We start from the raw sequence: 24,999 nt of genomic DNA on the forward strand, positions 1-24,999 counted from the left end.
TTACAGATGAGGAAACTGAAGTTGATAGAGGTTAAGTGACTTGCCTGGGGGTTACATGGCTAGTAAGTGTCTGGGGCAGGATTTGAACTCCAGAGACAGCTCTCTATCTACCTCAGTGGATGGCAAGATCTGGCACCTGATTGGAGATGTGAAGTGAGTGAGAAGTTGAAGACGTTGATGAAGTTGGAAGGGTAGTGAAAAATAAATTTTGTGTTGGACAAATCGAGTTTAAGATCTCTCTGGCATGTCCAGTCTGAAACATCTAAATGAGACATTGAATGTAGGCCTGAAGCTTAGGGGATTAACTGGGGTTCGTTATATAGATCTCTAAGTCATATACAAGAGATGGATAATTAAACCCAGAGGAGTTGATGAAGTCACCAAGAGAGAAAAGGGGGCCCAGGACAAAGCCCTCGGGAATATCGAGGTATTCCCCATGTAGAGGGCAGAATAAGGATGATGAAGCAGCAAAGGAAACTGAGGAGCAGTTGTCACAGGTCACAGAACCAAGTCACAAAAAGATTGTCTAGGAACAGGATGGTCAGTGTCAAATGCAACATAGAGCTCAAAGGGGGTGAACACTGAGAAAAGACAGTTGATGAAGAGAGCAGTTTTAGTTTTGTGATAATGTAGAATAAGTGTGTTTGTTATCTCAAAGTACAGAGTAGTGAGGATAGGAAAAATTATTTGGGCTGCTTGTGGTACTCTGGAAGTCTTCTGTCTGATCTCTCAGAGAGAAAAGAGTACAGGTAAAGAGTTACTTGTAATAACCAGCCTTCATAAACCTGTCAATTGAATACATTTATCTCCAAACGGTTGTGCAGAAAGTAATGACGATGGAGCTGCTGAGCTGTATGGGAGAAAAAAGGGAGGGCTTTTTGATTGCTGTTTTTATTATGGAATCAAAATTGGAAGAGACCATATAGGCAATTTATTATAGTCATAACATCTTCAGGCCACTCTTGTTGTGTGAAACAAGTAATACCATGGAGCAAAACTGTATTCATTCATTCATTCATTCATTCCCTAAAGAGTTCAGTGATCACTTCTGTGTGTCGGGTCCTGTTAGTATTTCTTGTCATTCTCACTGTTAATTTTTTTTGATTCAGCTCTTTATCCCCTTACCTAAACCTTGATTATTACAGCAAGCAACTACCTGACCTGCGTAACTGCCTACTTTACCCTGTCATCAGAAGGGAGAAATTAAAACTGGGTTTTGTTACCCCAATTTTAAGAGGCAGTGTGGCATTTAGTGGATAGAATATTGGACTTGAAGTGAAGAGGACTTGGAATAAAATTATGCCTCAGATATTTATATTTTCTGGGCCAAGTCACTTAGCCTTCCTTATCCTCAGTTGCCTCATCTCTAAAATGGGGTTGGCGCAGTGGATAGAGTACCAGGCCTGACACAAGGAAGAATCATCTTCTTGGTTTCAAATTTTTCCTCAGACACTTAGTAGCTTTGTGACCTGGGCAAGTCATTCAACCCTGTTTCACTTAGTTTCCTCATCTGTAAAATGAGCTAGAGGAGGAAATGGCAAACCAGTATCTCTGCCAAGAAAAACCCAGGAAGAGTTAGACACAATTGAAAACGACTGAACAAAATAAAACAAAAATGGGGTAATAATATTTGTGTTACCTGCCTCACAGAGTTGTTGTGGGAAAATTATAATGTATTGTGATTATATTAGCTTTGTATTTCATGAGTCAATTTGGTCTCACTTTAATTTTACTTTTCAACCTTCACTTCCATAAGCTTTTGAGTTTTAAATTTTCTCCATCTCTCTCCCCTCCTCAAGGTGGCGTGCAATCTAGTATAGGTTCTACGTATGCATTCTTTTTTTGGGGGGGGGCTGGGTAATGGGGTTAAGTGACTTGCCCATGGTCGCACAGCTAGTAAGTGTGAAGCGTCTGAGGTTGGATTTGAATTCAGGTCCTCTTGACTCCAGGGCTGGTGCTCCATTCACTGTGCCACCTATCTGCTCCCTACATTCCTAATAAACATATTGTAAAGAAGAATTAGAATGAATGGGAGGAGCCACAAGAAAGAAAAAACAAAACCAAAAAAAAAATAGCAAATAGTATGCTTTGATCTGCATTCAAACTCCATAGTTCTTTCTTTGATGTGGACAGCATTTTCCATCATGAGGCCTTTGGAGATGTCTTAGATCCTTGCATTGCTGAGAAGAGCTAAGTCTATCAAAGTTAGTCATCAAACAACATGGCTGTTACTGTGTACAGTGTTCTCCTGGTTCTGCTCACTTCATTCAGCATTAGACCATACAAGTATTTCCAGGTTTTTCTGAAGTCTGCCTGTTCATCATTTCTTATAGCACAATAGTATTCCATTACATTCATATACCGCAACTTGTTCAGCCATTCTCCAATTTGATGGGCTTCCCCTCCATTTCCAGTTCTTGTCCACCACAAAAAGAGGTGCTATAAATATTTTTGTACATGTGGGTCCTTTTCCCATTTGTATGATCTCTTTGGGGTACAGCCTTAGAAGTGCTGGGTGTATACATTTTTATAACCCTTTGGGCATAGTTCCAAATTGCTGTCCAAAATGGTTGGATCATTTCACAACTCCACCAATAATGCATTAGTGTTCCAGTTTTCCTACAACTTTTCCAGCATTTATCATTTCCCTATGTTGTCTTGTTAGCCAGTCTGATAGGTGTGATGTGGTACCTAAGAATTGGTTTTGATTTGCATTTCTCTAATCAGTAGTAATTTAGAACATTTTTTCATCGGTTATAGATAGCTTTTTTTTTTTAAGGCAGTTGGGGTTAAGTGACTTGCCCAGGGTCACATTGCTAGTAAGTGTCAAGTGTTTGGTCTGAGGCCAAATTTGAACTCGGGTACTCCTGACTTCAGGGCTGGTGCTCTGTCTACTGCGCCACCTAGCTGCCCCTTATAGATAGCTTTAATCTCTTCATTTGGAAACTGCCTGTTTGTATCCTTTGAATTGGTCTCACTTTTCAAGCTTTGTACTATAAACATGAGTGGTGGGTATAAGAGCCTCCTGTAGCATTGATTATTGGGAGACTAGTATATTAGAGCTAGAAGGAATCTTAATCCATCTGGTCCAACACCTTCATTTTATAAAAAGGAAGCTGAATACTCAGGAGTTTAGGCTGGTTAGTACTCAGGCCAGAATGAGAACCCAGGTCATCCTCATGCTCTCCTGCATGGTCAGATTTCCTTTTTCATTATCTCCCAAGGGGATGGCATAGACTTCACTAGTACATTGGTCGATCATTTTATCCTTGTGAGCTTGTATAATAGTGTAATTAGAGGGATTTGGAGCTTATTGAATGACCAAACAACAGTAATTAATGCCTGGCATCCTAGAGGAAATTCACTAGTGTTGGTTGTCCCACTGGGTTCTGAAGGCAAGACGAGACCGAATGTTAATGCAAAATCCAAGAGCTGTTATGCTTTTTGTATTGTTAAATGCTAATTTCAGATTTTCCAAGTTTTGTTTACTTTTCAAAAATTTATACCCTGCTACTTTCTGGTCCTTTTCTTTCCCCTAAAAAGTAGATTTTATGTGTGATTGTTTTATTTCTTAGATGATTATGGGTGTTTATTTCTGTCATGCTTGCATTTTCCTCTTTTGGTTGAAATGCTTTTCTGTTTCTTAAAGAGATTTTTTTCCCTCCATCCATATATCATGCCAACACCTACTTTAAGAATGGCTCTTGGGGCAGCTAGGTGGCGCAGTGGATAGAGCCTTGGAGTCAGCAGGACCTGAATTCAAAGCTGGTCTCAAACTAGACGCTTGACACTTACTAGCTGTGTGACCCTGGGCAAGTCACTTAACCACTTAACCCCAATTGCTTCACAGCCAAAAAAGAAAAAAGGCTCTTTAAAAAAGGCACTTTGAGGGTAAGTCATTAGGCTCTGTGTTAAAGAAATGCAGTGTCTATCGTTCAAAATACTTAGAATGTGTGGATTCTCCTTTAGGCCCTGAATTTAGCCTTGTGCCCTCCCTGTTAGAAGCCTGTAAACTGGCAGATGCTCAAGAGCTAAAGACCATTGCCTCTCCGTTCCTGTAGTCTGATTCTTCAGGCCCGTTTCCTAGTGTCTTTGATACCAGAAACTTGTTCCTTTGCTCCCTCTATTCCCTGATCTTTCTTGAGGCTCAGTGGAAGCTACTGGGGGCAGGAGGTAGTGTGATGGGTTAGAATTGGGGAATGGAAAATGGCAATTAATGAGGTAATAGCACCTACTTCCTGGGTTGGTTGCAAAGATAAGAATACTTGTGAATCACTTCACAAACCTTTAAAAAGTACTTTATAGAAATACAGGAAATGGGGTACAGAAGTCTATCCTGCCCTACAGGAGAATAGAAGGGGAAGGAGATAAGAGAAGGGGAGAGAGATAGAAGAGAGGACAGACTAGGGGAAGGGATATTCAGAATGCATGCCATCTTGGGGTGGGGGGAGATGGGGTGAAAATTTGGAATTCAAAAACTTGTGGGAGTGAATGTTGAGAACTAAAAATAAATAAATTTGTATTTAAAAAAAGGGAAGTGTGTAGTTAAAGGTTAAAGCTAATTCTTTTTGTGTTGTATTTAAAATACTTACTGAAGAAAATTAACATGCCTGAATGTCAATATGAATAATAAAGAATCAGAAAAAATGTCCAAAAAAAAAGGTGCTTTATAAAAGCTAGCTTTTATTATGAACTAACACCTTTACCTTGTATAGCATGTATGAATTCGTAAATTGTGTGTGGAGAAAAATTAAACTATATAGTAACAAGAAAAGTTGATGTTGTTTATAGGTTCTGGGAAAATAATGAGAAGCTTTAAAAATGGAATTAGCTGTTAATGAGTATACAAAAATCAGTCTTTTGACCTCATCTCTAGTTTCTAACTTATAAGCTATAGCACCAGTTTTAGATTATAGGGGATAGGTATCAAATCTGTGATTCCATTAGTATGTGGAATTCTCTCTTTAGTGCAGTGCATGTCTGCATCTTCACTGCATCTTAGAGAATTGTGGAGAGCAGGCACTAAGAAATAAGTGACTTTTCCCAAGGTTATACAGCTGGCATGTGTTAGAGGTGAGGAGCTGAGAAGACCTGGATTTAAGCTTTCTAGCCACTACACTATGCTGCCTGTCTCAGGTGAACTTGTGCAGATTTTATGTGACTTCACATGTACTCAGCCTTCAAGTTTTGTTTTTATAAGTACAGTTGCTCACAATTCAAAAAGGGGAAGCAAGGGTGCTGGTGAATCATAGGGGCATCATAGAATTTTCTTTTTAAGTGTGTATGTGGTGCAGCAGGCTCTGGCCTAACCCTGAATCCCATTACCAAGAACTTGGTAGCAGAGAAGTGAACTCTCCAGCAAATTTTTATTACATTTCTTCTGTGGCCAGTATTAGCTTCTGTGAGTACAAAGGATGGGTGGTACCCACAAGAACATTATATTCAGGTCTTATTTTGAAAATGAAGCTCATCCCTTTTTTGTATTTCCTACTTCTATTTATGGATGGGTCCTAAGGCAATGAGCCCCATGGTGCTTGATTTTCTAAGTTAAACTGAGGAGTGGATTATTTTAAAATTCTGTACTATAGTTCTCTCATTCTTAGATTCTCTTTCAAGAATTTATTGAAAGCCACTGAGTACACAGTGGGTATGCACTGTCAACTTGTACTCTTTCTGCTGGAAAGCTGTGGCTAGTATACTTCTTTAATTTATTAAGGTCCTTAATTATTTTTCTATAATTTATATTTAATGTCTGAAGTATTAGGAAATATAAAACATTGTAATACAACCCCTTAATGTTTGTTATTCTTGAATTACATATGCCAAATACAATTTTGCTTGTTTTAGGATCCTGATGGCGAACATGCCAGGAGAGCAATGCAAAAGGTGATGGCTACAACTGGTGGGATGGGTATGGGACCAGGTGGCCCAGGAATGATTAATATCCCACCCAGTATCCTAAATAATCCTAACATCCCAAATGAGATTATCCATGCATTACAGGCCGGAAGACTTGGAAGCACAGTATTTGTAGCGAATGTAAGTAAATTTTAAAATGCAAAGTTTAGATGTTATGAATTATTAATGTATCACAATTTATAGGACAAAAGTAATTATTCAAGTACTAAAGAACTGGAGAAAAGGAAAATATGCAGGATTGAGAAAGATCAGGCACCTTAGTGTTAAATGTTTGGTTCTTATTGCTAATGTTTATGTATCAATTCTGGACAGAACAGAGATGGGCAGAAGTATTGTAGGTTAATAGAATGTAGGAAAGAAAAGGGATGTCATGGCCTTTGGGTGTGTTTGTGTGTTCTGGTTGTTTTTTTTTTTAAACAATTTCTGTTGGGATCAGTGAAATCTATAGCGAATAATACTGCTTCTCAGAATATTCCACAGTACCAGAAAATCTGGGCTTGGCATTTCGTTCTCTCTCCTTCTCCTAATGCCACAAAGGAAGGAGGGCTGGGCCAAGAAGAAGGCATGAGAATGACCAAGGGTCAGTTCATGTCCTTGGCTGAGTACTGGTCTCCTCTGCTTTGTTGATACAGTCCTGAATGGTTCTCCTATTCTTTGGGGTAAATGATGCCCATGGGGTCATGAGGCATTCTTTCCTGTCCATCTTCTACCCATTCCCAGCTTTCTTAGGAAATTCACAGTTGTTCATTGAACTGAAAATGATTCAAATCATTCTCTCTAACCTACAGTTAGGTTTAGTTCAGGTCTTTTAGTATAGGAACTTGACCTCATCAAGGTAATTAATTCTCTGATTGGATGGGAGGCTTGGAAAGGAAAAACCAGTATATAAGGGAGACCTTGGACGAGCCTTACTGTTACTGGGGAAATATAAGGAAGAGGACATGATTATTACACATTGTGGTATGGTAGAAAGAATGCTGAATTTGGAGTCCGAGGGCCTGAGTTTGAATGTCAGCTCTGCCATCACTTCCTCTGTGATCTTGGGCAAGTCACTTCATCTGTAAAATGAAGGAAATAGACTGAATGGTCTCTGAGAGACATCTATATGGAGTATGGAGTAGGTAACATATGGGACTTGTATGAGAGTGCTTATTATCTTTACATAAGAGTTGCCAATGGCCATGTAACTCCTCTCCATACCCATTTACCCTTGTATTGAGCTTCTGGAGCTATGGCAAGTTCCTAACCTCCGCAAAATAGAATTTGCAGGAAGGGCTTTAGACTCTTCTATCTTAGGGGAAAAGATAAGCCCTGTGTCTAATCTTTTACCAGCTCCCTAATTCCTAATATTTTGCCTCTTTTCTACCAGGACTGCCTAAGCCTGAAATGTAGATATCTGTTTTAGGCTTTTATCTTCACCTGAAAGGACAAAGGGAGTATACAGGGAGGGGATTGCAAATAGGGTTGCCCTTTTATTCCTTTTCTTCTTTGTTACTATCTGGTTTTATTTTTTAAATTTAAAAAAAAAAACTTTCTTTAATAGGGTTCTGTACCAGTCTTCCATGGTGAGAAATTCTATTTTAGAAGCAACTGTTCAGGGAAATAAACTCATTTTCTACTCCATGTCAATTATCTCCTTCTCCCCAATATCTCTCTTTCCTGCCTTTCTCTCCTTACCCCTCACTCCCCCCCCCCCAAAAAAAAAATGGCTTAGGGGAAGGAGGGACCTTCAGACTTGGTATGTTCTTGGACTCTACCTATAAATCCTTAACCCCAGGTCCCAGAACCAACTGACAGAAGCTGGAGATTGGGAACTGGTCCTAAACTGGAACTCAGAATATACGTCTAAAATGTTGTTGCATGTATTTAGTTCTCCTTTGGGTTAAATAAGCATTCGTAGGGTGCTGTGAAAACCTAACAGCCTTTCTAGGGCAGTAGTTTCTGTGTGGAAAAAGCATTTTACGTTCCAAACAGACTGAGAAAACTGAAAATGGAAGTTTTGAGCAAACAAAACTTATTTTTAAGGATAGGGCTTATCTGTTCTTCTTAGTACATTGTTGCCACCTTTTAGGGTAATATTCTTGATAATCTTTTTTGTTTGGGTCTCAGGTCACACATAGGACCTCATGGCCTAATAGCAATTTTTAAAAAGCAGGAGTTGCCCATAGCTAATATGGAAATATGTTTTGCATGACTTCACATGTATAATAACTATGTTGCTTGCCTTCTCAAGGCTGGAGGGAGAGAATTTGGAAATCAGATTTTTAAAAAATAAGTGTTAAATTTTTTATGTAATTGGGAAATAATTTAATGAAACATAATATATTTTAAAATGGGAGGTGCAGAGGTTCTGTACTCTTGCACTTAGTTAATCTTAAGAAATATAATTTTCTATAATTTGGATGCAGGGCAAACATTAATAAGTAAATGACTGTGCCAGTGTTGGAAACTTAAGATCAATGAATAATGAATGGCAAAAAAAAAAGGAGAAAAGCAGGTGAGGCCCATGTTTAACTTATAAAACATTGTGTCTCGAATTCTGAAAGTGCCTTTTATAGCAATAAGGATGTACAAGGCAACTTCCTTCAAAAAATTGTGCTAGAATATGTTGAAGTGTGTGCCATGAGGTATCTCCACCTTTCAAAAATTACATTGCACTTGGTTTAGTCTTCTTACCCTGTCTTTTTTTCTAACACATGCTCCCAACAAATGTTATATCCTGTTTATGAAGTAAAAACTCCTTGTAAATATTCCATGATGTACAGAGTCCTTTCCTTTTCAGCTGGATTATAAAGTTGGCTGGAAGAAACTGAAGGAAGTGTTCTGTATGGCTGGCGTAGTGGTTAGAGCAGACATTCTTGAAGATAAAGACGGGAAAAGTCGTGGAATCGGAACTGTTACTTTTGAACAGTCAATTGAAGCAGTTCAGGCTATATGTATCCTTTTGAATCTGTATCATTACCATCCTAATGATTAAAGCACGTCTGATTTGGGGGGACAGTTACTATATCATATTTTACCTCAGATATGAGAGACATCTGTTTGAAAAGAGTAATGTACCACTGAGGAATTTGAAAAAGTACTTTGGTATGAAATAGACTGAAGAAGGTTGATAGGTAATGAACCTGAGTTTTGTTTTGTTTTTTTTCCTGATTTCTCTCAATGTTTTCTTTATATTTTTATTGACAGTTTTCACCTTCAGTCTTAATTTCATTGCTTGCATTAATGTATTGCATCTCTTCCCAAAGAACGATGCCAACATACCCAGAAAGTCTGGTGTTATATTTAGTGCTCCACACCTGTCCTCCCTCACTTTTATGGAAAAGTGGGAGAACAAAAAAGAGGCTAAAATACCCGTGTTTTGTCAGTTCAGTCCTTTGGATTAGTAGTGAGTTTACTGGAAAAACCCATTCTTGATTTCACACAGGGTAGGCCAGTTTCTACTGCACCTAATTACATCTCCGTTCACTATGTGATCACCAATAATCCTGAAATTTTTAATACCAATTACTATTTACTAAGAAGATTGGACTTCTGTACTTTTTCAATAGAAAATGTTCTAATGTTGGAGAGAATATGTATGGCAAAGTGGAAAGAGTACTTGGTTTACTTTAGGAGAGATTCAAGATTTGAAACCTGTTTTTGATACTTTTTACTGGTTGTGTGACCGTGGAGTAGTGGACTAGTGCTGTGGCTTCTCCAGCCCTGTTTCCTCACTTGTAAAATGAAGATAAACCCTGTAGTACTAGACCTCCCAGGGTTGCTATAAGGGTAAAATGAAACCTGAAATCATTATACAGATATTAATTGTGATCATCATTATTGCATGTAATAGTATCTATTATGGGTTAAATGGACTTTATATTCCTTAAAATCATAGTATGCATTTTATTTAAATTTTAAAAAATAACATCAATACTGAACTTGCTTATTAGTAACCTTTATTAAATTTCAACACTAAAGTATCAGCATGATTCTTTGGTAACTAGATATATCCAGGTTCCATTGTTTCTTCTTACTCACCTTTCCTATGATATGGTTGTACAAATTCAACATGCATTCTGTTCTTCTGTTTTATCTTTTTTCACTTTGCATTATTTTGTAACAATCTTTGCAGGTTTCTTTGTATTCTTCATATTTGTGTTTATTGATTTACATTGTTTACATTAGTGTACCCCAGTATAATCATTGGACTGTATTTCTTTCAAAAAGCTCACATTTTTGTATGTGGACCTATTAATCCAGGGTTCACCTTGAAAACCCATGACCCTTGTAGCCACTGTGCCATGGTTAGAGAAAAAGTTCATTTGGAGAAGACAACTGAAAAGAAGAAAAGTTGTACGTATGAAACATTGTGGTGGTGCTCATGATAGCTTGGACATAGTTGAAGATGAATCACATGGGTTTCTTTATGAGTTTGAGATCTCTGATTTGAAGATAGCAAATAGATGGCCTTAACTAATATATCAGCAATGTTCAATGGCCAGCTGCTGTTCGACAGACCAATGCATGTGAAGATGGTAAGTTTGACACAAGGGTTTTTCCATTATATGTATTACTTTAGAATTTCAGAATCATGAAATTTGAGAATTAGGACCACAGTAACCATCTAGTCTCAGATGTGAAAGAAATCCTTCTATTATATACCTGACAAATGATCATTTAGCTTTAACGTAAAGACCTCCAAAAAGAGGAAACTTGGGACCTCTCAGTAGCCTATTTCACTTTAGGGCAGCTCTTGTTGTTAGGAAATTTTTTTTGGTAGCAAGCCTAAATCCTGACCATCCTCAATGTAGCCCCCAATGCTCCTGGTTTTGCCTTCTTGGGCCAAAGAGAATAAATCATCATTCTTCCATGTGAGAGACCTTTACATACTTGAAGATAGTTATCATGACTTCCCTAGGTTTTCTCCTCTCTGAGCTAACTATGCTGTTTTCCTTCAGCTGATTCTTTTATGACATGAACTCAAGGCTCTTCATTCTGGTGTCGAGAATTAAACATAGTACTCCATATAAAATCTTAATGATGGCAGAGTACAGTGGCACTCACTCCTTCCTCTTCCTGGAAGCTTAAGTCACTTCTTAATCAGACTGGGATTTGCCTTAGCTTTCCTCTCAAATAAGATGTATTTGTGGAGTGGTGCTAATTTGTGCCCAAGTGCAAGGCTTTTACATTTATTCTTATTGAATGTCATTTTGATTCTGCCCTGTACTTAAGCCTATCAAAATCCTTTTGGATCCTGGCTTGTTAACTAGTGTGTTAATTATCGTCCCAGCTTTGTTTGGCTGCAGATTTGATACAAATAGAATTTATGCTTTTATCCATCCAGGTTGTAGATTAAAATGTCAAATATACCAGGGATATTCAGCTGGAGACTTGCCATTGAACCATTAACAATCAATATCTATCTAGTTCTTACTCTCTCTGAGAATATTACTGTCTAATCCAGTAATCTAGATAATGGGACAGTTTATAAAGAAGTAGCTAAAGGTTTTAATGCATGCTAAGAACCTTTTGAGCATGTGCAATTGATGGGGTTTTTTTAAACCTATTTTTAAAAAAACCATCTATGGCAGCTTAAACAGATTTGCAGTGCATTGGTAAAATTTTTCTGTTATCTGTTGTAGGTAGAAAATGGGGTGTGTTGCATCGGTAGTTACTGTATATATAAGAATTCCTGATTTAGGGCAGCTAGGTGGCGCAGTGGATACAGCACTGGCCCTGAAGTCAGGAGGACCTGAATTTAAATCCGGCCTCAGACCAAACACTTGACATGTACTAGCTGTGTGACCTTGGGCAAGTCACTTAACCCCTGTTGCCTCACTAAAAACAAATAAATAAATAGATGGATAGATAAAAGAATTCCGGATTTATAATGGGTTAGATTACAGTATATCTATATTTAAGTATAAAATACTAGTATATCAAATATGTTTGAATCTTAATATCAAATTATGCTTTGTGATCATCATAAATATTCCTTTTATGTTTGGTTGTCAAAAGTGCCAGTTATTAAGACAGTTTAGATGAATAGGAGACCAAATAGTGAGCCAGTTACTATGTTTGACCTTTTAAAATGAACCACTAGTAATTATTATGTTAGAGACGTAGTCACAGGCTGGGAAAACGGGTTTAGTTCTGAAGATAGAATTGATTCTTACTGAAACATGTCCCCTTAGTCCCTTGTAACAATATGTAATGATTAGTAGATTGTTTGAACAGATAACATATCCTTGGTTTCTACCTTCCACCTAGTATTTCTGGACTATTCCAGCTTTCATTTGGGTACATCTGTTCAAGGGATTCAAGTTCAAGTAATATTTGCCTAAGCCAAAAACACTTGATTTTGTGCCATTGGCATGGATAAAATAAGAGTTGACCAGCTAATAAAAAAAAAAAACCAGTGTCCCCCAACATTTGGCTTATCGGGCTTATGAGTATCACAAAGTTGCATCAAGCAAAACTTTGTGCTTCATTTAAATTGTCTCTTGTTGCCAAAGCTACAAGGGCTCCCAGTCAAGACCTGGTCACAGTGGTGCTGCTCTTAATTTTTGTTGTTGCTGCTATTGTCTGCCACCTTTCTCCAGAAAGTCTTTCTTTACATTTAGGACTGTACAAATTGACATACTTTGATGGTTTAAGGTTGCTCACTTCTGGAAAAGGTTTAGGGACCTTTGATAGAACCTAACATATATTGACTGTTGCTCTGAAGAAGCAAATGAAGGACTGAATTAAGTTCTGGATGGATAAGTCATAATTTTGTGTTTTATTACTCCTTCAAATAGCTTTTATTTGTCAGTTAAGTATGGCATTTTCTTGGTACCTTGGGAAGGATGATTTTCTGGAAGGCATCCATTAAGAAAATTAACAGACTTGTATAAGGTTTTGTCAAGAAAAGTTTTTCAATTTTCTTAATAGAAAATTCTGCATTCTTATGTAGAAGTCTAAAAGGCTTTTTAAATATTCTGGCTTTTAGAGGTTCGGTAAATATTCGGGTTTTAGAGGAGAAAGTCAGAATTCAAGACAATTCTCTAATTAGAAGTTGGCTTCTTGATGCTACTGAAATTCCAAACAACTTGGTTTCAGAGTAAAATTGTGTTCATAATGGTTACATTCAGTAAACTTGTATAAAATAATTGGTTTTGATCAGGTTGATGCTCTGTTCTCTTCTGTCTATGAGGAGGGTAAACTTGTTTTTTTCCTATTCAGGATGAGAGGGCCTTGCCAAAGGGTGACTTTTTCCCTCCCGAGCGCCCCCAACAACTCCCTCGTAAGTATCAGTTCCATGGCTCTTTATTTATTTTGAATGTTTGCAAGTAGATATCTGATGAAAAGTCCATTGATGTGATAATTGTGTGTGGGCACACGTATATTTAACAAACACTTCTATCTTGCACTAATTTTCATGGTATAAAATAAGGAATAAATATAAATCCAGCAGCTTGTAACAACTTAATTTCTATTAAAAGGCTTAAAGGATTTGCCAAGTGCTTTTTTCAGTAACCAGGTGTGGTCATTGTGGGTATGTTCCATGTTACAGATAAAGAAACTAGAACTTGGAGATGACTTGAAGTTACTTGACCACCCTACTCGTATAGCTGTGAATATCCATAAATAATATACTGTCTCCGGCCTTAGTTTTATATTAATCAGTGAATAGAGCTCTGGACCTTGAGTCACAAAAACTTGAGTTGAAATCTGGCTTCAAACACATACAATCTGTGTGACCCTGGACAAATCACTTCACCTCTGTTTCCTTCAGTTTCTGCATCTCATAAGATGGGAATAATATCACCTGCCTCACAGAGGGTTGTGGGGGGAGCAAATGAGATGGTTTTTTGTAAAGCACTGTGCAAACCATAGAATTATGTAAATGCTAGTTTTTATCATCATAGATATAGGAGAGAAGTGATCAGAGCCTGGGTTGTATGGATTATCATCAGGAATACTGTTGAGGAATTCCCCATTGGCTGGGCCCTAGAAACTTTTAAAGAATGATTCTCAAATAAATAGAAATTATTTTTTTTCTCTAAGGTAGAAGATGGGCCAGGTAAGGAAAGCTCAGCTTAAGGGCCTCAAATCTACTTGGAGTAGGAGACAAAGTAGTCTTCTAAGTGGAAGCATTTTTTCAAGATGTTCATTAATTCTGATTTTTTTGCTGAGGAATTTAATAAATCAATTGAATTGATTTAGACTGGCCTTGTCCCTACAAATCTTCCCGGCCCCGTGCCTTTTTTTTTTGTTGTTTTGGTGAGGCAATCAGGGTTAAGTGATTTGCCCAGGGTCGCACAGCTAGTAAGTGTCAAGTGTCTGAGGTCATATTTGAACTCGGGTCCTCTTGACTCCAAGGCCAGAGCCCTATACACTGCGCCACCTAACTGCCCCAATAGTGATAATGTTACTTCAGCTACTTCATAGGTTTATAGTGAGGAAGGTGTTTTATAAATCATTTAGTTATTATTCCATAGTGAAATGCTTAACTTGACTTTCCAAGTTATAAGAAATAAATGTAAACTTTCTTTGGAAACCATTTGTTAATATAGAAGGTGACTCATTTTCAACCTCAGCTGGTGCAGAACTTTATAATAGGATATTGGTCCCAGGGAACTCATTAATCTTGTGCTCTCCTGTTTTCATTGGCTACTTATTTGGCTCCCCAAGTCCATATCCAGGTGTTGACTTGAGTCTAGAGAGCCCTGTGTGATTTGGGACCATGAAACCATAGAGATCAACTCTTTGTGCTACTTGATTAAGAATAATAGAAACAGCTAGGCTGCTGGCAACCATGTTGGCTTGCAGAAAGGATCTTTCCGTGAATATTTCTTCCTTCTAGAGTTTTTTTCCCCTATTCTTAGCCTAATTAACCTTGATTTCAGCTCTAAGATACTGTGCAAAACATAGCACAACAGTGGATAGTCCTACAGCCCAATAGTGTATACTATACAGACGTCTGAAGCCTGCTAATCTGTAAATATATTCCGGGCTGGTTGTATTTGATAACAACTTTGTAAGTAACTGCTTTAGGAAAAGAATTGCGTTGCTATTCCTTTGTAATTACCCTTCACATCAGGTAGTATTGTGTGACCATTGACTGTCAGTCAATATTATTAACCAGACAATGTATATAATTCTTAGTGCATTATTCCTTTGTATGGCATTCCCAGCTCTTAAGATTCTGTGACTGATGACTGACTTCCTAGGTCAACTCATAGAAGCTTATGGTGTTCCTGAGATATAGACATGTATTTGTAACATATGGCATTATACAGTTCCATTCTAAGTACTTTATCCCCAGGTTTCAGTTGGGGGAAGAAAATTTCTGAATAGAAACTCCTGGACCACTAGTAATTTGCTGTATGTTTTTCCTAATGTGTAATTATAGATCAGTCACTCTCTGGTTCTGAAATGGAGTGCAGGGGTAGGTTATGGGGGCAGCTAGGTGGCCCAGTGGACAGAGCACTGGCCCTGAAGTCAGGAGGACCTGAGTTCAAACGGGGCCTCAGACCAAACACTTGACACTTACTAGCTGTGTGACCCTGAGCAAGTCACTTAACCCTAACTGCCTAAGTGGGGGAGAGGGGAAAGATAGGTTATGGATAATTAATAGATTATGTATATCTGGATACTTGATAATTCTAGGCAAAGCACTTCACTGCTCTGAACAAATGAAGTTTCGGAGGATCTTCCGCAACATATACCTATAATACATGTACTTAGCATTTTGGGATAAGAAGTGTGACAGGTATTAAAGATTCCAGGTAACAAAATGGATTTGCTCCTATAGCCTTCTTACATGTGAAAATTCATACTTGTGACCTCTCTCTCTTCCCTCCAGATGGACTTGGTGGCATTGGCATGGGGCTAGGACCAGGAGGACAGCCCATTGATGCTAATCATCTGAACAAAGGCATAGGAATGGGCAACATAGGACCTGCAGGTAAGGAAAGTTCACCTTATTCCATTGTACTATTTGTGTTGAAAAGAAGCAAGATTTCCTCTAGGGGATAGTGAAAGTAAATATATTGGTCAGTGTGTGCCTCACATTTTTACAGAAAATGATTTTTTAAAAGTGATTTCATATTTTGGCTTTATTCTTAAAATAATCCTAAAATAGGTAGGCAAGTTGATTGAACCTATTTATTAAAAGCACTTAGTATATGTAATGGGCTATAATACCTACCAAATAGAAATACAAAAGATACAACAGGCCCTTTCCTTTTGGAATTGGTCATTTAGTTATTTCTTCCATTGGACAGATGAAGAAGCTGATAGAGGAGTGTTCTTGTTTAGGTCATATGGTGATAGAGCCAGGCCTGGATTCCATGACTTGACCCCTATAGTTTCATGAATTTCCTTGTTATTAGAGTTGTTATCTTGTTGCCAGTTTCTAAGGAAACCCTCCCAAAACAAACAAGGTTATAAGAGATTTTAGTGAAATCATTTCAGTGATGTGTATATAAACCATTTGATTGATTGTGGTTTCATTTTAAAGCCTACTCTTAAAAGGTAAACACACAGCTTATGACAAGAAATGATTCCTGGCCACAAAGAGAAAAAATACAAACCATAAAAAGTCAAAACCTGAAAGACCTAGCCGTCTGGTGCCCTTTAGTGTTGGAGCAAACAGCCCTGTGAATACCAATAGCTTTTGAACCTTGATGGTCACAACTATTTTATTAGGGAAAGAGGTGCTTATGTTTAGTTTCTTTTAAGAAAGAAAAGTACGTGATAACATTGTTGAAAGATTTTTATCATTAAATTTAGAGAAAAGAAACTTTATAGTTCTTAAAAGGGATACGCTTTAGTTATCTGAAAAATTAATATGTGAAATAGTTTCATTGCATTCTGTAAGTCTAGTCTCTTGTGGTGTCAGATAATTGAGGTGTAAACAATATTTTGAAGAAATGGTTTGGTTTTCAGACTTTTTTGGTCTTCCCTATTTTCTTATTTCCTGAGCCTGGTATTCAGTTTTCTGTTATCAAAAATGGCATTTATTAGGCAGTTGAAAAACTGTGTTTTATAAATATACTTAAAATAGAACAAGCATAACACTCACGTGTATTGAAATAGTATCATTTGTGTAACATTGGGTGTATCAGCTCCCATCTAGTCTGGTGGTTTCAGTCTGGGATCGTCATAATTGAGAATTCTTGTGCCTTTTCAGCTTCCTAGTTTAGCAACATGGTACAGTACATGAAGGAGCTCCTGTGTTTATGGCCTTAGCGGTGCTTTGTGTGAAGGCATAAATAACAGATATCAAATATGCAAGTGATATGGAATCTAGGAGGGATATGTTGGATGATAAAATCAGGGTCTAACAAAAACTGAATGGGCTAGAGAGAGCAGTGGGCTGAATGAAATGTTTTCTTTATTATCCACTTGATGGAGCCATGCTTTTGTGATGTGTCGTAGAAAGAGTTGTGGTCCTCAGGTCAGAGGAGCCTTCTGGGTCTTAATTCTTGTCACTATTTCTCTGACCCTCAATTTCCTTGCTTATAAAATTGGCTAATTTACTTGTGCATTGTTGAAGATTAAACGTGAAAGTACTTTGTAACAAAAGGCACTATACAAATGTGAGGTGTTACTGAGAATGGCGTTTTCCTTTTTGGCACACTGTTACTGTTCAACTAACGTACATCATTTACTACTTTGATATAGTTTGTTTGCATTGAATTTTTCTTTTTAAGGAATGGGAATGGAAGGCATGGGATTTGGAATAAACAAAATGGGAGGTAAGAAATTCTTAATATAACCAGCATTTGTGTCATCTTTTATCTTCCATCCCTTGCTCATTCTTAGCACCCTCTGTGAACTTTTGAGTTTGAGTCTAGGAACTACCTTTCCCCCTGACATTAGTTCAGCAGGCCCCCTTATACCCTCTGGTATGAGAACCAGTACGGTAGGTGACGTGCTTGTTTCCAAAGGCTCAAACACCCGTGCTGGTCAGTTCCCAGCTGGAAGCATATGAAAGTGTCGTTTTCCCCAGTTAGTGTCCGTGGCTCCCTAGCAGTGAGATTAAAGGTTTCATTTTAATTTCAGGCATGGAGGGCCCCTTTGGTGGTGGCGGCATGGAAAACATGGGTCGGTTTGGATCTGGCATGAACATGGGCCGAATGAGTGGTGAGGATCTGGTTGCTATAGTATTTAGACTCCAGTCTTCTGTTTTGAGATGGAAGACACAGCTTGGTGCAGAAGCAGTATTTTCCCCAAAAAACTATTAGTAAAACCATTTTCCACTTCCACTCTGCCGCTAAACCAGCAAAGGCTTTGTAAAGCACATACTGGATTTGCTAAATGAATCAGGAGATGCAATGTACATTTATTGTAGATGCTTCCTTTGGTTCTCCAGGCTTAACAGGAATTTCCCAGACAATTGATGAAGCTTTCATATGTTGTCTTAAACAGCACAATGCCTCATGTAGTTAATTTCCAGCTGAGCAGTGAATAGTTTTAAGTTCCTTCCAAGTGTTTGAATTTAAACATGAATATAATTGGTTTAAAAGATGTTATGTACAGTCTGACAGTTGATTTTTTCCTATTGGAGAAGAGAAATATGAACAAACTCCTGTAAAGAAATTTAAAGAAAATTTTTCCCCGAACAAAATTCCATTTTCATGCAAGTGATAAATTCAGATATATTATGGTATGTGATGATCTTCCCTAAAACATGATTATTCAGATCCTTTCAGTTAGACTTTTAGAGCTGGCAGGGAACTTAGAACTCATTTAGACAGACTAGATGATAGAGCCCTGGGTTTGGAGTCATAAGATCTTATCCAAACTCTGATGCTTATTAGTTGTGTGACCTGGCAATATTTCTTGACTTCACTGAGCCTCGATTTTTCCATTTCTAAAATAGAGGTAATATTTGCATACCTACTGGTTCTTAGGATTAAATGAGATAATATCTGTAAAGTGCTCTCTAAAGGTTAGCTGCTGGGGAGCAGCAGTGGATAGAGCACTGGCCTTGGAATCAGAAGGACCTGAGTTCAAATTCTGCCTCCGACACTTAGCACTTACTAGCTGTGTGACCCTGGGCAAGTCACTTAACCCCATTGCCTAGCAAAAACAAATAAAACAAAAATAAAAGTTAGCGGCTGCTGGTTTGTTTTTATTTTTTGTTTTTTAGCATATGAAAGACAATGGCCTTTATTTAAAAAAGCTTTGAAAGACAGGGCCATTGAATAAGTTCACAAAAGGTTCTATAAAGGAAGAAAGAGACTGGGGTAAAAGTAATTTATTAGTGTCTTTGTTGGCCAGTTAAGGGATAGAGAATTAAAATTGGAGTGTGTCTGCAAAGCACATGCAGTAGAATAAATGCCAAGTATTGAACCTTTTCAGTGTGATTCTTATAAACTTGTGCCCAAAATACATGTTATTTATATGTTAATATAGCTGTAATTGATGTGTTATTCCTCTTCTCTAGTGAGTGACTTTAAACTTCACTTACGGGTTTAGGTAGATAAGTCTGAGAAAAGTTTTTAAGCTAAGTGGAACATGAAATGGTTAAGAATTTTTAATTCCCTTTAATATGATTAGACTTAGAGGATGCGTTGATACTAAAAAATATTGTTACTCAGTGCTGAGGGAATGGCCAGCTGATTAAAATAAACCTGTTTCTAAATAAGAGCAGAGCTGTAGGTCAAATCCTGTTGTAACAAGTATTCTAATACCAGCTTCTATATCAGCTAAAGAAGTTTCCAAATCTCAAGAGGAAAAAAGATAGGCTTATTTAGAGCAATATTAATTCATCAATGGCCTGCTTCTTTAGAGAGGAAATACCTAAAACTGCAACTCTCTGTGAGAGCTAGTAGTTGACTTTTTCAGTAGTGCTGTATCAAGTCAGGAGTGCTTTATGTACATTCTTCCCATTGGTCCTTCAAACATCCTCTAAGGGAAGCAGGACAATGCAGAATTATCCTCATTTTGTAAAGGATGAAATTGAGGTGCTGAGAAGAGAAGGTCCCATATCTAGGAAGTAGCAAATGGGCACTTGAACTTCCCTTTGTTGTAATTTGAAGCCCCAGGTCCTTTCCTCTCTGCCATGCCCATCTTTCTAGTGGGTGGGCCATCAGACATCCAGTCAGAAGATTGGGATTGTCCTTTGGGTTGCTGACTAGATGTCAATTAAAAGGGGCAGCTAGGTGGCGCAGTGGATAGAGCAGCGGTACTGAAGTCAGGAGGACCTGAGTTCATATCCAGCTTCAGACCAAACACTTAACACTGGCTGTGTGACCCTCAGCAAGTCACTTAACCCCAATTGCCTAAAAGAAGAAATAGATGTCAATTAAAACAAAATCACCTTCTTTGCCTTTGGAATATGTCTTAAGTGGACAAGTAACAGAATTCACATACTTTGGAGAGGTACTCATGCAGTGTTGTGAGCTTCTCTGAAGAAAACTGTTCAAGAAATAAGGATGAGAAAGAGAATTGCTTATGGAAGAAATAACCATTTCATCTTTGTGATAGTTGATTCTTTGGGGAATGCCCCAAACTTAGCCTGGGAGCTTTGTAACCCCTAAGGTGATTCTTTCCACAGAAATGGATCGAGGAATGGGTGGAGGATTTGAGAGAGACTTTGCTCGGAATGAGATGGGAATGGCTCGGAGTTTTGGAGAACCTCTTGGCAGGGGAATGGGTAAGAAGCCATTTGAATCAACCAGTTAAGAGAGGTGTTACTGATGGTTTGGAAAGCAGTCTGTTAGTGTAATAATTTGAGTCTTCTAAACTAAATTGTGCCCCCTTAGTTTTGAATATCCTAAAATTATTAAGATATAACATGTTTTTGGGTTTGGGTTTGGTTTTTTTTTTCCATACAAACATGTGGTTCCTGTGTGATTTAGCCTGTTGTTATTTATACTAATCACTATTGCCATTTTTCATTGGTATCTGGCAAACAGAAAGCCTACCTAGTTTCCATCTAGTTACCAATGGTCAATTCTAAGATCTTAGGGAAAGGTTTTAATGGTCCTTTTTTTAATGCCCTAAATCAGACTGCATTCTCAATTCCCATATTTCTCATTGATTTAGAAAGCCATTGATGGTTAACATCTTTATTTAATTCTCAAGTTGGTTGAATAACATGTATTTGGAAATGTGAACTCATAGCACAGAAACAATGTATGATTTATTTTTAAACCAAATTCCTGTCTTTTGGACTTCCTGTTAACATCTGATCATTTAATTATGGTAAAGGAATCAGCCAAGAGTGTAGGAGATGAGGAAGGGTTGTTCCAAAGTATAGGTTTAAATTTAGTAAATAAAGTAGTTTATCTACATTGTTGGGTAGCACAGTAGATAGAGTGTTGGGCCTAGCATAAGGAATACTCCTTCTTCCTGGTTTCAGATTTGTCCTCAGACACTTATTAGCGACCCTGGGCAAGTCATTTAATCTTGTTTACCTCAGTTTTCTTATCTGTAAAATAAACTAGAGAAAGAAATGGCAAAACACTCTACTATCTTTGCCAAGAAAACCTAAAATGGGTTCATGAAGAGTCAGGCACGATTGAAAAATAATTGAACAACAATTCTACCTTATTTATTATTTATCTATATTGGATACATTATTCTTCTTACAATCAGCTCTTTCCAACTTGCTAAAAAAGTGCTTACTTAGCACTAGCAGAGTAACAAAATAGTTCTCTTAAAATAAGCCAAGGCCTGAAAAGAAAAATTTTGTTTGATAATTTGAAAGTTTGTTGGTTTAATTCCCTTTGTTGTGAAATTTGGAGTTGTTAAGCATCTCTTCTCCCTGCTTCTGCCCCCCATGTCTTTCCCAAAGAAGTCACCATTTTTATGGAAGTTTTATTACTTTCCTTTTAAGCCAGATAGAGTGTTCCTCCATTGGCCACTCCCCAAATCCCTAATACTTAGCCCTGTTTTTTCTTATTTTAGGTGGTGGTGGTGGCAGTGTACCAGGAATCGAGAGGATGGGCCCTGGGATTGACCGCATAGGTGGTGCTGGGATGGAAAGAATGGGTTCTGGCCTAGGCCATGGAATGGATAGAGTAGGGTCCGAGATGGAGAGAATGGGCCTTGTCATGGATCGTATGGGGTCAACTGTAGAGAGAATGGGGTCAGGAATAGAACGAATGGGTCCTCTTGGCATAGACCACATGACTACAAGCATTGAAAGGATGGGCCAAACCATGGATAGGATAGGTTCAGGTGTAGAGAGAATGGGGGCTGGCATGGGTTTTGGTATTGAGAGAATGGCTGCTCCTATAGATCGGGTTGGCTCAACTATAGAGAGGATGGGATCAGGTGTGGATCGCATGGGCACCACCATGGATCGCATGGGTCTAAGTATGGATCGTATGGTGCCTGCTGGCATGGGAACTGGCATAGATCGCATGGGCCCAGTTATGGATCGAATGTCTACTGGTTTGGACCGTATGGGTGCCAATAACATGGAGCGCATGGGATTGGACCGTATGGGTGCCAATAACATAGAGCGCATGGGATTGGACCGTATGGGTGCCAACAACATAGAGAGAATGGGTCCCACTATGGGTCCAGCCCTAGGTTCTGGAATGGAGCGCATGGGACTTGCCATGGGAGGTAGCTTTGACAGAGCTATGGAAATGGATAGGGGAAATTTTGGAGGCAGTTTTGCAGGGTCTTTTGGAGGTGCTGGTGGCCACGTACCTGGGGTTGCTCGAAAAGCCTGCCAGATATTTGTGAGAAATGTAAGTCTATTACCTTTTATTTTCACTCTTGCCTTATCCTTTCAGTGTCTCAAAACCCAGGAAACCCTCTGTAATTCAGTATCAATGCAGTCAAGAGGCCAGACTGATTTTATTTGGTAATATGTGTTGCATCGGAATAGTTTTCAATAAATCAAATTTACTTTTAGGCATAACACATACATGTGGACCAACTGATCGTTAAAATGAAATCAGTGGTAAACAGTGAAGTTCACAAACTCCTGCCTTCTCTAACATACCAGAATGCATCATCAGACCTGCAAATTGAATTAAATTAAGCAATTCCACAAACATTTAAAGTGCTTTTTCTGGTAGGCATTGTGCCAGAGGTGGGTGGAGGGTGGGGTAGTTTGAAAAGCAATTGGAGTCTTTATAAGACCCTGGAATTTCAGTGGGAAGGCTTTTTAAAATCTGATAAATTTTGAACCAATGAGGTTTTATGTTGCATTCATATTTCATGCTAGAGAAGTTACTAATTCACTCTCCAGAGAGTGAATCTTTACAAAGAAGAGAGGGAGATGTGATTTGTTCTCATATCTTTGAGGTCATTTTAATTTTGATTTCTTGGCTTTCCATTTTGATTTTTTTTTTCCCATTTACATTGTGTGTATTTTCCTGGTTCTGTTCACTTAACTTTGCATTTGCAAACTTCATATAAGTTTTTGCATGCTTCTATGAAAGGAACATTTCTTATAGCACAGTAATTGTGCTGTAGATGTAGTCATCCCTACTGCAGAAATCTCCAGTATCATTTGCATACGTACTTTATGTGCAATAATTTGTTTAGCCATTCCCCAATTGATAGAGCCCTGTTCCTAATTCTTTACTACTACCAAAAAAAGAAATCTGCTATGTTTTCATGTACATGGGACCTTCATTTTCAACTGTATTTAAAATTGTTCTAGTTAACCTTCACAAGAACTAGACGAGTGTTCTTCCCTTGCTTTGTTTCCTGCCTACTCCGTAAGGGAAGTGATTGGATGCACTGGGAATCCAGTAGGCCCCTCTAGTCCTTTCCAGGACATGAGCCCTTGACTCTCTTGATCAGATTCATGGGCACACAGCTCCCATAGGAATTTAATAGCATAACAGTGGTAGGTGTCCTGTGTTCTACGTTCCCATGTGATCTGCAGCCAGGCTTGTAACCAGTTTGTGGAGCTATCTGCTTTCAGTGGTTTTTAAAAAAACAACCCCAAACTGAGCATCAGTGTGCTGTCTCTCCTTTTCCTTCTTTGTTAATCACTCACAGAAAGGGACAGGAAATGAGAACCTCTGTTTACTGTCTCTCTCTCTCTCCTCAACAATACTTCTGACACAAGAATTGGCAAAATAGAAATTTGTAATTCTAGAGTTGGAAGGCACTTCATTGGCTGAATAGTGTAATTCATGTCTGATGAGTGATCATCCACTTTTTCTGCTTAAAAGATAGTCAGTAGAGGGAACCCTCTCTCTCTCTTTCTCACTCCCCCCCTCCTCTCCCTCTCCATTGCCATGGAAAGCTTCTATGTTAAATCTCAGGAAGCTTCTTCCTTCCTTTCACAGAACTGATAGTAAAGGAATGTTAACAAATAGTTCATCGGACTGTTTGCATCTTTAATCAAGAATTTCTTAGCCTTGAAGTCAGTGACATAATTGGCTTCTCTATAATAAGCAGTATTTTTAACTTCAAAAATAATATTACTGAAGCATGTTGAGGTTTTTTGTGGGCTGCACAACTGTAGTGCCTTAATTACAGTGTGGTAATTTTTTTCTCCTTCAGCTTCCTTTTGACTTTACATGGAAAATGCTAAAAGACAAATTCAATGAATGTGGTAAGTGTTTTAAGATGTTGATAAGCATGTTTCCAGGTTATGTGAAACCCTAAGGTTTGGGGATGAAAATATTTGTTTTGAGGGGAAATCAGTGATGCATTCCAATATCCATCTGTTGCAAGAAGGTTGGAATTTTCCTGCTTTAGTAGAAAACTCATAGAATTTATGCAAAATATTTAGTACACACTAGAAACATCCTTGGTCTGATCTCGATTTTGTCTCCATCCAGTAAGCACTCCCTAGTCATGCCTCCTTGAGTCTCCTCAGGAGTCCTGGTGGTATTGAGGGCCCAGTTGGCCTGATACATGCTGCCATCCCTTCTCCTGTCACTACAGCTTCTCCTCCCCATGACAGAATTATCAGCATGGAGCACATTTTTGTTGCCATCAGACTTGTTGGCCCTGTGTGAAAGTTGCTGGTGATTGGTTACACTGGATTAACACTTCAAAGCAAAGGTTTTGTTCTGTTGGCAAATGTGAAACTCTCAAAGTGCTTCAAGTGAAGCTTTTTTTTTAACCAGGCATCCTATTAGAAGGTGCCTAGTTTCTGTTTCTTCCTTGGCA

General features: G+C 38.3%; 1 protein-coding gene across 5 annotated transcripts in view; it reads left to right on the plus strand.

Annotated features, from left to right (window-relative positions):
• The window catches only part of HNRNPM (heterogeneous nuclear ribonucleoprotein M), a 42,164-nt gene that overhangs the window by 15,127 nt on the left and 2,038 nt on the right, over positions 1-24,999 (plus strand). The window contains exons 6-16 of one of the 5 annotated variants that reach the window (XM_020978176.2): positions 5,848-5,886; positions 6,004-6,039; positions 8,702-8,855; positions 10,390-10,439; positions 13,129-13,189; positions 15,755-15,856; positions 17,607-17,651; positions 17,959-18,039; positions 20,459-20,557; positions 21,814-22,607; positions 24,385-24,436. In XM_020978176.2, coding sequence (XP_020833835.1) covers positions 5,848-5,886; positions 6,004-6,039; positions 8,702-8,855; positions 10,390-10,439; positions 13,129-13,189; positions 15,755-15,856; positions 17,607-17,651; positions 17,959-18,039; positions 20,459-20,557; positions 21,814-22,607; positions 24,385-24,436 — 1,513 coding nt within the window. Of the gene's footprint in view, positions 1-5,847; positions 6,040-8,701; positions 8,856-10,389; positions 10,440-13,128; positions 13,190-15,754; positions 15,857-17,606; positions 17,652-17,958; positions 18,040-20,458; positions 20,558-21,813; positions 22,608-24,384; positions 24,437-24,999 lie in introns of all 5 variants that reach the window. The other 4 variants (XM_020978172.2, XM_078154207.1, XM_078154208.1 and 1 more) reach the window with 4 other exon arrangements.

The sequence above is a fragment of the Phascolarctos cinereus genome, unplaced genomic scaffold (genome assembly GCF_003287225.1).
Source record: "Phascolarctos cinereus isolate Bilbo 61053 unplaced genomic scaffold, phaCin_HiC Scaffold_4;HRSCAF=312, whole genome shotgun sequence".
In the NCBI taxonomy this organism is placed as follows: domain Eukaryota; kingdom Metazoa; phylum Chordata; class Mammalia; order Diprotodontia; family Phascolarctidae; genus Phascolarctos; species Phascolarctos cinereus.